General features: G+C 41.8%; 1 protein-coding gene across 2 annotated transcripts in view; it reads right to left on the bottom strand.

Moving 5' to 3' along the window:
• Window positions 1–200: 200 nt before the first annotated feature.
• Window positions 201–11,044, bottom strand: part of Zcchc7 (zinc finger CCHC-type containing 7) — a 176,690-nt gene continuing 165,846 nt past the window's right edge. For both annotated transcript variants that reach the window (XM_060379853.1, XM_060379852.1), the window contains exons 7-9: window positions 7,313–7,408; window positions 3,616–3,733; window positions 201–1,443 (exon numbers count right to left, since the gene is read on the bottom strand). In XM_060379853.1, the coding sequence (XP_060235836.1) occupies window positions 1,013–1,443; window positions 3,616–3,733; window positions 7,313–7,408 (645 nt within the window). In that variant the 3' untranslated portion in view covers window positions 201–1,012. The remainder of the gene's footprint in view (window positions 1,444–3,615; window positions 3,734–7,312; window positions 7,409–11,044) is intronic.

Raw genomic sequence — 11,044 nt, 5'->3', positions numbered from 1 at the left:
GCTGGGTCCCTCATGCTGCGTCCTGAGCTGGGAACAAACTCCGGAGAGCACTTGGAACTGTGGAGCTCTCTGCAGCTTTACACAAAGGCAGTGTGACTCCAGATTACGGTGGATTTTATGACTGTAGTTACCTGTTCAACCCAACCATGCTTTCTGGTACCCAAGTTCTTGTTGTCTTTTGTAACAATAAACACAGTTACTCATGGTTTCAGGCATTTTATTTTTCTTATTCTAACTTTAGGCTTTCATAAGTGTAAAAAAGACTCACAAGTACAAAAGATTCTGAATAGCTTTGCAGTATTTAAAATGATCCATGAAAATTAAGTTGGTAATACTTATCTCTATTTCTTGAGCTATGGCTGTAGACTGGTAAGAACAATGCCACTGTGATCATGCTGAAGTCTTACAGACTCTGCCTTGCGTGCCTACCCTGCAGAGTCTGTATGAGTCCTCTGCTATGGCCTCTCCTCTGCCGTCCTCCACGATGCAATGATGACATCTTCATTTACACAGTCAGCCTTTGATATTCTGTCCAGAGAAAGATTCCAACAGCCTCTGAAGCAAGCAAAGCTGGGTTTGGAGTTTCATTGATTTTTTTTTTTTCTTCAGTGTTTTTAAAAAAGAATGCTAAATAAGTGGTGGATTTTTTATTTTTTTTAATTAATAGCAATCTGCCTTCCAATGAGCTTCAAGTACTCAAATAATATAGATAAATTATATCTGGTGAGCTTGTAATTTTTTTTTTCAAAGCATTTAAAAAGGTTTTTTTTTTTTTTTTTTTTTTTTTGAAAAAAAAAAAAAAGTGTTCTATCTCAGGTAAAATTGGTATGGGAACTGAAAGCTAAGTTTACCTTTCTACCTAATGACAGTCTGAGACACAGAACTGAGCTCTCTGTGCAGAAACCCTAGGTATGGCTGAAATTCAGCAATCAAAACCTAAAGCCCCCTTCATTTAACAGATAACAAAGCCCTGTCAGAATGTTGTAATGTGAAGACCAGGTCAGAAACCACCTCACAGCTTAGGTTTTTTCTTCTTTTGCTTAATAAGAAATAAATTATCGTTGCTGCCCTCTTCTGTGCATTTCCTTTTCTTCGGCTTGCTCCGCCTGCCCTCTCTGAGAAGCTTCTCTTCTCGCAGCCTGTGGTAGTGGGATGAATGGGAAAGGGACCTGGAGGGCTTTCGATTGTTAGCACTTCCGGAGGAGGGAGGTTTGGAGCCTCTGGGGAAGTCTTCATCCTCATCATGATGCCGGTGACCCCACCTGTGCCTCCCGCCTTCTCTATCCCTGGTCATTACTTTGTGTGTTTCTTTATTTTCTCGAGGCCACCTACTGCTTTTTCTCGAGGAATGGCTTTTTCTCACACCATGGTGCTGCCTCTGATCTGTCTCTTCTACATGTGGTCTTTTGACCCACCTCGGGAAACCTCCATTTTTCTGGATTTCTGGAAGATAAGAAAAGTATTTTGCCTATTCAGTCCATGAAGAATTTTTGCTTTCTTAGAATAACTTAAGAGACAGAGGTAGATATTTAGACAAGTGACCAATACAGCATTCTAAAGAGCCCTTACAATCCTGATTGCTAAAATTGGGGACACATCCTCAAATTCATTAGTATTTGTTATTAACTCTATTCAACATACTTTTAACATGTTTCACAATGAAGACTTGCGCTGTTCTGTGAGAAAAGCCGTGCAAGTTCCTCTAGGGAAGAGTTGCCTGAGAGGTGAAACAGGTGTAGAAATGGCCTCCGTACAGTCTCACATGACATTTCAGTCACCCTCCAAGGGCAAGCCTGGCCATCCCTCCACGAGGTGGCCACTGCAGCGCCCAGGGTACTATTCCTAAGAGAAGTGGCTGCCGGGTGGGTGTTCCCGTGTGCACCTTAGAGGTTTAGTACTAGCTGCTGCTGCTGCATCTTGTTAGGATTTGACATATTTATTATGAGCACTGACAGAAGTGACTGTGACAGTAGTGACTGGTAGCTGAGGCTGAAGTGAGGTGTGTGAAAACAAACAGAACCTTGGAATATTACAGAAGTGGTGATTAAAAACTTTTAGTCTTGGGGGCTGGAGAGACGGCTCAGAGGTTAACAGAGATGGCTGTTCTTTCAGAGGTCCTGACTTCAATTCCCAGCAGCCACTTGGTGGCCCACAACCATTTATGAGATCTGCTGCCCTCTTCTAGCTGCAGTTACACATGCAGACAGAACACTGTATATCTAACAAATAAATAAATCTTAAAATAAAATAGAACCCCCAAAACTTTTAGCCTAAACTTTTAAGCATAAAATAAGAATTTTATCCAAGGATCAGAGTGACCCTCTGATCCTTGGATAAAATGGTTATGTGCCAGAGCTGTCAAAACCAGCTAAAAAGAAAGAAAAAAAAATTTTCTTAGATTTTAATTTATAAATGCCTATTATAAAAAATTTAAATTTAAAACCAAATAAAAAACCTAAATTAGAGTCTGGCTCAGTGGCTCATGCCTGTAATCTCAGCACTCGGGAGGCAGAGGCAGGTGGATCTTTGAATTCAAGGCCAGCTTGGTCTACAGAGTGAGTCTAGGACATCCAGGGCTACAAAGAGAAATGCTATCTTGAAAAACAAAGTAAAACAAACTAAGTAAATTATAAAAAGCAAATCAAAGTACAGCTACAGCCTTTTTGGTAATCTTTCTAATTCAGTTACTATCTTTATCTATTGTAGCTTCTTCATAATGGAGATCAATTTTATGTTAAATATGTAAGGTATGCAGATGAATAGTATCACCAGTTTGAAAAAGGTCTGAACTCAAGAGAATCTAAAGCTAAAAAAGGAAAACAAAACAAAACAAAACAAAAAAAAACAATCCCTAAAAATGCTAAGAGTCAGAAAAATTCAGAAAACAGCTTAAAAAAAATAATTTTATCATGCAACAGAAAAGGTAACTTGGGAACACATCTTGATTATACCAAGGAAGAAGAGAGGCAGAAGAAACAGATTTAAACAAGATTTTGTAATTTTATTTCTGCTTTTAGGTTTTCATTTTTTAATTATGTGGAGGTGTGCCTGTCTGCATGAAGGTGTGCACATGTGACTGCAGGTGCCTGTGGAAGCCACAGGCGTCAGATCCCGGGAGCTGGCGTTAACACACAGTTGTGAGCAACCATGTGGGTGCTGAGACTTCAGCTCAGGCCTTCTGGAAGAGCAGCCAGTGCTCTTAACCACTGAGGCGAAGGGGCGCACAGGGGTGGCAGTGGGCCTGGAGCCCTGTCTGCAATGGCGAACTCTGAGAACAGAGTCACCAGAAACCCATGTTCCATGAAAAATATCAGACATACAAAGGGGAAATTATCTGTCAAGTAGAAAAATTTCAAAGGAATCTTTAACTCTCTGCTTAGACAGACAGTATAATCTTAGAAATTTTCTAAAATGCTTTCTCCAAGAAACATATTAACTGTGAATAGATTACAATGTAAGATTTTGGAAGTAGAGGTTTGAAAATTTTAGTTTTTATAATTATTAAAACTGTTTTTATGTACTAATTAATGACCTCCAAAATAGGCAAAGATGGTATACAAGGGTTCTTTTTGGAGCTATTGCAAAAGTAATTCAAGCACAAGTTTAATGACGAACCTTTCACTTTTCGCTTTATTCTCCGATCTCTCTGCTGGATCTCGTATTTGTCATCATAGTAGTAGATGAATGGAGATGTTGGAAATGTCTGGTTAAACATTCGTCTTTCTGTACATTCCTGCAATTGTATTTGAAAGAATGACATCACAAGGTGGCACTGCTCAGCAAACCTTCTCAAGAGCTTCTAGGCTACACTGATTAGAGGCAAGTCCACACCACATGCATCACGTACAGCGGCTCCTGGCGTAGGCCTTGCTAACTGAACAACCTGATTAAGCTTCTAGGCTATCCCAGCCTGGATTTCCTCCCTTCTTGGCTAAGGAACTAAGGAACTATGTACGCCCTGCCAGGCTCCTTCCCCAGTTCGAGTTAACAGCATGGAGGGATGGGTGCCAACCCTATTTGTCTTGTCCTCTGCTGTAGTTTATTGGAATTATGTGAACGATTTGTCTTCTTTTGTCTGTTTCATCTGGTAGCCTTCCTATTAATGCTCCTTTCTTCCCTTCTTCCTAGCTTCAAACTGTTCTTTTCTCTGCACACAGATGGTAGCTTATTTAAACTCAACATTCACTAGTTACTAGGGCAGTAATTCTTTTTTAGTTTTTCTTTCTTTCTCTTTCTTTCTTTTTTCTTCTTCAGACAGGGCTTTTCTGTGTAGCCTTGGCTGTTCTGGAACTCACTCTGTATACCAGGGTGGCTGAGAACCACAAGATCTACCTGCCTTTGTCTCCTGAGTGCTGGGACTAAAGGTGTGTGCCACCACCACTGGACTTTTTTTTTTAACTAAAAATTTCTTATTTCTTGTGGGTATATATTGTATACTGAGCATATTCTTTGCTCCCTTCTGCTTCATTCCCTTTACCTCCTGCTCCTCCAGTCTACTGCCTCCCATTAGTCCCCTTTGTTTCTGGGCTAAGGATTCTTATGGTGAAGTAAGTGTGGACTATATCTCCTTGGAAAATGTTCCTGGGTAACTCTCAGAAGCCTCAGAGGAAACCATCTCTTTTCTTTGCTCTCTCAACCAAGTTGAGATCGGTCCTTTTACTTGTTTCTTCCTGACTGATTTTTCCATGTCTATTACCTGTCTCTGTCCTTTGCTTTAACTATGCCATATATACTAGGTGATATCAACTGAAGGAGCATGAGAGGCTGAGACATCTCTTTCGGAGAGACTCTCCTTCAAGACCTTCTCATCTGCCTTCTATCATATTGCCTGAGATTTATTTACTAATGTTCAGCATTTCTTAACTAAGTATTCAAGAAAAATCAGGATGTTTAAAAAAAGTCTGTGAAATACCACATAGAATTTAGTTGACTCATCATATAAATCAATAAAAATATCAAGTTATGGTTACATCAGAGTCCTAGAAGTTTTGATACACTTAGTCAGCACCATGCCAACAGACCCTTTTAATTCTTCCAGCCCTTTTCACATCCTTTTCACATCCTCTTCTTCTCAGTGTCTACTGCTGTCCTCGCCCCTCTAGCTAGAATGAGTGGAGATAGGGAAGGCAATACGAAGTGATTCAATAACAACCTGGGAGGGCTGAATCTCTGAGACTGACAGGGGTGAGAGCTTGGACATCTTTCACCACTGGGGAAGCCTCCTATTTGGATACTGTTCTATCTAGACGAATGTAACTACACGGAGCTATATCGTATCACAAATGTTTTCCAAAGCTACATGTAAATTATATTTTGATTATCCACATCACTGGTCTCCTCTATTAACACAGATAATTGATAGCTGGCTATATAATTTATCTTCTGTTCTGGATTAGCCACACCAATGATCTTCTTCATTAGTGTTGATAATCTAGAGTTCCTTCAACTATGGCTGCCAAATTTGTTTTACTGTAAATTGAAATTTGTCTAAGTCTAGATTTCAGGGATAAATTCCAAATGCTCTTGATATTCCCATCCACAACAGCAGTGACTAGTAAGCAGGGAGCATCCAACTGTAACTGCTTTTCTTTAATTGAACAAACACAAATGCTAAAAGTATACTCTTTTGCTTTAAAGAGATAAGCAAGCACATAAATTAAACACCTGCGTAATGTGTGTGGCGGTGGATTGCTAATATGAGTGTTTCCTAAAAGGTGTTGTCAAAGAGTCACGCACAGGACAACAGGAGACCTAGAGATGGTAATTCCCTAAGAGAGTCTTCTCTAGGGGGTTTTCAGTGTGAATTCTTCAGAGGCGACCTTGAGCACCCTGTGGGACCGTGCTCTCTGCACAGCAGGCTCGACCCTACTACAGCACCTGAGCGCCAGTGTTGTACAACTTTTTTGCTTTGGAGATAAAGACTTGAATGCCAGGGAAGGGGGGCACTGTTAAATCATCTGGCTGTCACAAAAAGAGTAAAAATTACACTGAGAATCTGAGCTTCATCCTAGCACGCATGCTCTATCTGTCACCCCGGTTCCTGCTGCCTACACGTGGAAGATAAACTCAGTCTTTCGTAGGCTCTCTTTAGCATGCTTTCTTCTCCCAGCCTTTTTTGCCTCTCTGCACTTGTAGGACTCCCAAGGCCTGTACTAGCAAAGTGCCATAACTGAAATTAAGAGGTAGTCTGCCAGCTGGGCACTGTGACACAGCCTGCAGTCCCAGCACTCTGGGAGGCAGAGGCAGGCGATCTCTGTGAGTTCGAGGCCAGTCTGCTTTACAGAGTGAGTCCAGGACAGCCAAGGCTCCACAGAGAAACCCTGTCTCCTGCTTGCCCCTCTTCTCTGTGCTTTCAGGGGTCCTGAGCCTCTGGAGGTTTTTTGTCTCCTGCCATGGGATCAGGTTGATGTTTACCTTGGTTTCTAGGCTGTTAGAGGCCTATGTGGGGAGCCGGGTATGGTGGCTCACGCCTTTAATCCCAGCACTCTGCAGGGAGAGGCAGGCGGATCTCTGAGTTCAGGCTAGCCTGGTCTACAAATTAAGTCCAGGACAGGGCTACACAGAGAAACCCTGTCTCAAAAAAAACCAAACATCAAACACCAAACAAACGAACAAGCAAGCCTATGTGGGGCACGGGAATCCCTTGCACACGGACTTCTACTCCCTGTGCCACTGCCTCTCCTCCCCGACTTTAAGGTTCCCACAATGTACGGGCACAAAGCCTGTTCCTATTGGGTCTTAGCTCTGAGATAAGCTGCTACTATTTCATGCTCACTGTGGCAACTGGCTAGAGGACACTGACCACCTTACAGTTCTCGTAAGTGTCACACAGGCTAGTCCTTTCAGTGTGGACTGGCACAGATCAGTCAGCAGGGCATGTAGGCAACTGGGGAGTAGGTGTGTGGGCCGATGCTGTACCACCTCCTTCTTTCTACTAAGTGTCAGAGCTTGATGCGAATGACAGACTTAAGGGAATGCGGTTCCAGGGAAAGATAAAGAACTAAGCAGAAAAAGCCAATGAATGGTCCATGAAAGGTGTGAGAACTCTTTCTAAGCTGCTGCTGACTTTGCCTGCCTAACTTCATGAGCTAAATTTGTTTTCAAGTACATTTCAAAGAACTATAGGAATAGGCTTTGACAGTGTTTCTTGGTAAGAATCACAGAAGGAAATTAGTTGAGAATAACCTTCTTAACATTGAAGGTTAGCTTATAAACAAATAAGTGTTCCCAGTTACATTCATTTTGAGCTCACCTCTCAGCAAACATTCCCTGACAACAAGATGCATTATGTCCACAAGCCACTCAAACTTACATGCCCATAATGGCCTTTCTGTGCACAGTTGTAGCAATACACCAATGCTGATTGTCCAGAAGGGGTCTTTGGTCTTTTAGGTGGTCCAGGTTTGGTCTGCAATATAAATATTTGTGAGAGTTAATGTTAGAGGAAAAGTTAAAACCCCATCTGTTCTAAAAGAGCTCTTAGGCAAGAAATGCTTCTTAGAGTTTAGTGTGGAGTGGTAGTAGGCTCATGATGGAGCCCAGGAAACAACATGTAAGGGCAGACAGACAAAGGCTCATGAAAGGGATGGAGAAGGGAGGGTTCAAAGCTAAGGAGACACAGGAAGACAAAAGCCTAGACCTTAAAGAACAGTTTCAAGGAAGGTCTGACCTACACTGCCAAGCACAACAGAAGCCTAGCAACACGAGGACAGAAGCACAGCCATCACACATGCGACTGCTCACAGGGGCCTCGCTGAGAATCTGGGAGGGCACAGAGCACGGTGAGGAGTGAAGGGATGCAAAGAAAGCTACACAGCTAATTTATTAAATTCTACTTATTATATTTGATACTTTTTTTGGTATGTACACTGTATTACAAAAACAAATGCTAAGAAATTGAATATAAATTGAAGAAAGGGAGCAGGCGTATATTATTATTTTGAGAAGCACCAACAAGAAAGTACAGGATGAAAAGGGACAGTGTTTAAGAGGAAGAGTTAGTTGGTGGGAGTGGTCCATGGGAGTAACTTGATCATGTAGGCTAGTTGAGGTGGAAAGTTGAAGGGAGAAACAGAAAGAAGGAAAGAGCACATCCCTAGATGGTGGTGAACTTAACCATGGAGAGAAAAATGTAATCTTTTATTTGCTCTCTTTTCTGCAGGCTGGAAGAAGAGAGGTACAGATGGGCATGCACTTTGCTACAACGATTCCTCATGCCTACTGGGCTTCTGTAACAGAGTGGTAGTTTGCCTACTCATACTTTTCCCTAATGTTGCAGTCAGAAGGTTTGAGGTTGCAAGCACAGGTAAAGAGAGGAGCTCTTGATATAGAAAAATAGTATATAGGTAATAAAAAGTCTTTAAAAACCTTACTTTAGATCTTATTCTTAAAATGGAAAGCTGGATTGCTAGTTACTTTTCTTAGTGCTGTGATGAAGCACTGAAAGATAGCTTAGGGGAGAAAAGCTGTATTTTGCTCAGTCTCAGAGACTTCAGTCCATCATGGTAGGGAGGGTGTGTAGAGCAGCTCACAGCACAGCAGACAGGAAGCAGAGAAGTAATGAAAGATGTCAGGGCAGGACAGAACCCTCAAAGACACATGCACTCTTTCTAGCTTTAACTGATCTCCAAACATGCTCTACCTTCTACAGTCCCACCACCTCTCAATAGTCTATTCAAATTTTGACTGTATTAATGGACTAAACCATTCTTTAGGTCAGAGCCCCAGTGATCTACATTTCAGCTGCACCAGAGGCATGTCTTACTAAGTTCCTGATTGCTATTAATCCAGTCAGGTTGACAAGGTTCATCATCACAGTTGAGGAAAACAAAACCTGAACCGTCTTTTCTGAATGAAAATGATCATGGCACACAAAACATAATCTCAGCTATTACCAAGTAGGATATAAGAAAAACCCAGCTATTCTAAGAACTACTCAATAGATTTTCACAGGGATGCGTGCACACAGCTAAGTGTCACTGCAGTAGTTCAGACTTCTCTTTATGGTAACAGAAAGTTATGAAATTATTACAGAAAGAATTTTCCTTATCTGAAGAACTGGGTGTTGTGTTGGTATGAAATCAAACTGTAGTGAAAGAAAACAAAACCAAAGAGATACGGTAACATTCTGAGGAAGAAGTTGTTGAAAGCCATTCATGGTCTGGGAGTGGTGGCACACACCTGTGATACCAGTACTCAGGAGGGAGAGGTGGGAAGATCAGGAGTTCAAGGCCAGCTTCAGTTACACAGCAAGCTCCAAGCTACAGGAGGCCTATCTTAAAAAACCAGGAAGAAGAAGAAAAATGTTAATGATATGTTATTACCTAAGATAAAGCCTATGAAATATATTAAACTTAGAAGTCAGGAAATTGTAGGAACTGGAAACTGTTGGAGGCAATTTTATTTGAGTAGCTGGGGCAGAAGCGAGATTGCTATGGGTTTATCCTAAGTACAAAGCAAAGGAACTGGCTTTGAATGGAAGGGGAAGAGTAAGCAGAACAGAACAATAGTCCAAAAATGGCTTCATCAGTGATGTCTGCCAGAGTCCTGCACATATGGCATGACTGTATGCATACCTTTTCAGCAATTTATTAAAAATAATAACTTCAGAATCCATGCCAGACATTGTCCTAAGGTCTGATATTTGAGAAGTCAGCAACACAAAAATCCCTATTTACATTTCCAGTGAGGGAAGACAGATAAACAAAACCACTCCCTCCCCTACTCTACTCCTTTGGCCCTCACATAACTATACATGTGTGTATAAACAAAATATTGGAATAAGATAGTGAATGAGTCACTGCTGGTGCCTTCAACTGGTTTGCTGATGGGGACCCTAAATGTGCTGACTGACCAGCACTATTCTTTGCAAAGTCCCAAGGCAAGCAAGGGCCTGCCATCTTAGGGAATCAAAACAACAACAAAAAACCCAAAACCAAACGCACGCACGCACATACACCCTGTACCTTAAAGTAGAGGAGGGGTGAGCTCATTCAGGGCTCTAAAACCGAAGGTGGAAACACTGTATTTTAAGTGACATGGAAAGCCAGAAAAGAATTGGAGCTAATGGTATGTAGGTACTCGGCAACCAGTTGGCAACTTAGCAGGGTGTGTAGCTGAGGACAAATGGAAACACCAGGCTCCAGAATAAACGCCCTCTTAAAAAGGTACACCTCTATGTTTACAAGTAACTCTCTTGTTTATGCAGACATGATACATGCTACCACTACAGGAGACTGCCTTTATAGGCATATATATATGATCTCATATATATATGCTTCTTCTCACTCCACCAGGACAGTCTTAGTCTGCCCATCCACCTATCATTTGGATGATTGATAGAGCCTTTTAAGTCGTCTTGATGCCCCTTTCTTTATAGCCTATTTTCAATACAAGGGGATCACTCTGGTATGTGACTCAGAATATAACAGTTCTCACTCTAAACTACTCTAGCAGCATCTCTTCTCACTCAGTAAACACCAAGATCCTACAGTGGGTCACGCTTTTCCTCCCTGTAACCTCACTGCACGCCTTAGTGTATCTCATCACCTCACTGGCCTCTTCAGTGTTGTCTGAACACTTTACGCAAACTTCCTTGAGAGTTCGGGCCCCCTCCTTTCCACACTGGGATAGCTGTTCTCCAGATATAAGGTGGTTCTTATCCCAGTAAGGCCTCCAGGTGGCGCTTCCTCTCCCCACTCCCTTTGAAAAACAAAACCAACCCCCGGAACATGCCACATATGATATACTAGTTTATTTTACCTATCTAGCCCAACCCTACCCACCAGGCAAGGAGAAGGCTGCTCACTATTGGACTCCCACCTCCTGGCCCAGGGTCAGGTATTGGCAGAGTTCAGTAAACATGACGAATGAACGATGAGGTAATATGTACGCAGAACACATGACTCACAGAAAAGGTATTGTTAATAACAATTTAGACACTCTGGGAAACTATTAATTTTTATATCCCCAAGGGCAAACCTATAAAATCATGCTACGAGATGTTAAAAAGCTTGTGTAATTAACAATACAGTTTCCTTGGTGT

The sequence above is a fragment of the Meriones unguiculatus genome, chromosome 3, assembly GCF_030254825.1.
Source record: "Meriones unguiculatus strain TT.TT164.6M chromosome 3, Bangor_MerUng_6.1, whole genome shotgun sequence".
In the NCBI taxonomy this organism is placed as follows: domain Eukaryota; kingdom Metazoa; phylum Chordata; class Mammalia; order Rodentia; family Muridae; genus Meriones; species Meriones unguiculatus.
Note: the sequence above shows the minus strand (reverse complement) of the source record. Positions and strands in the feature narration are given on the sequence as shown.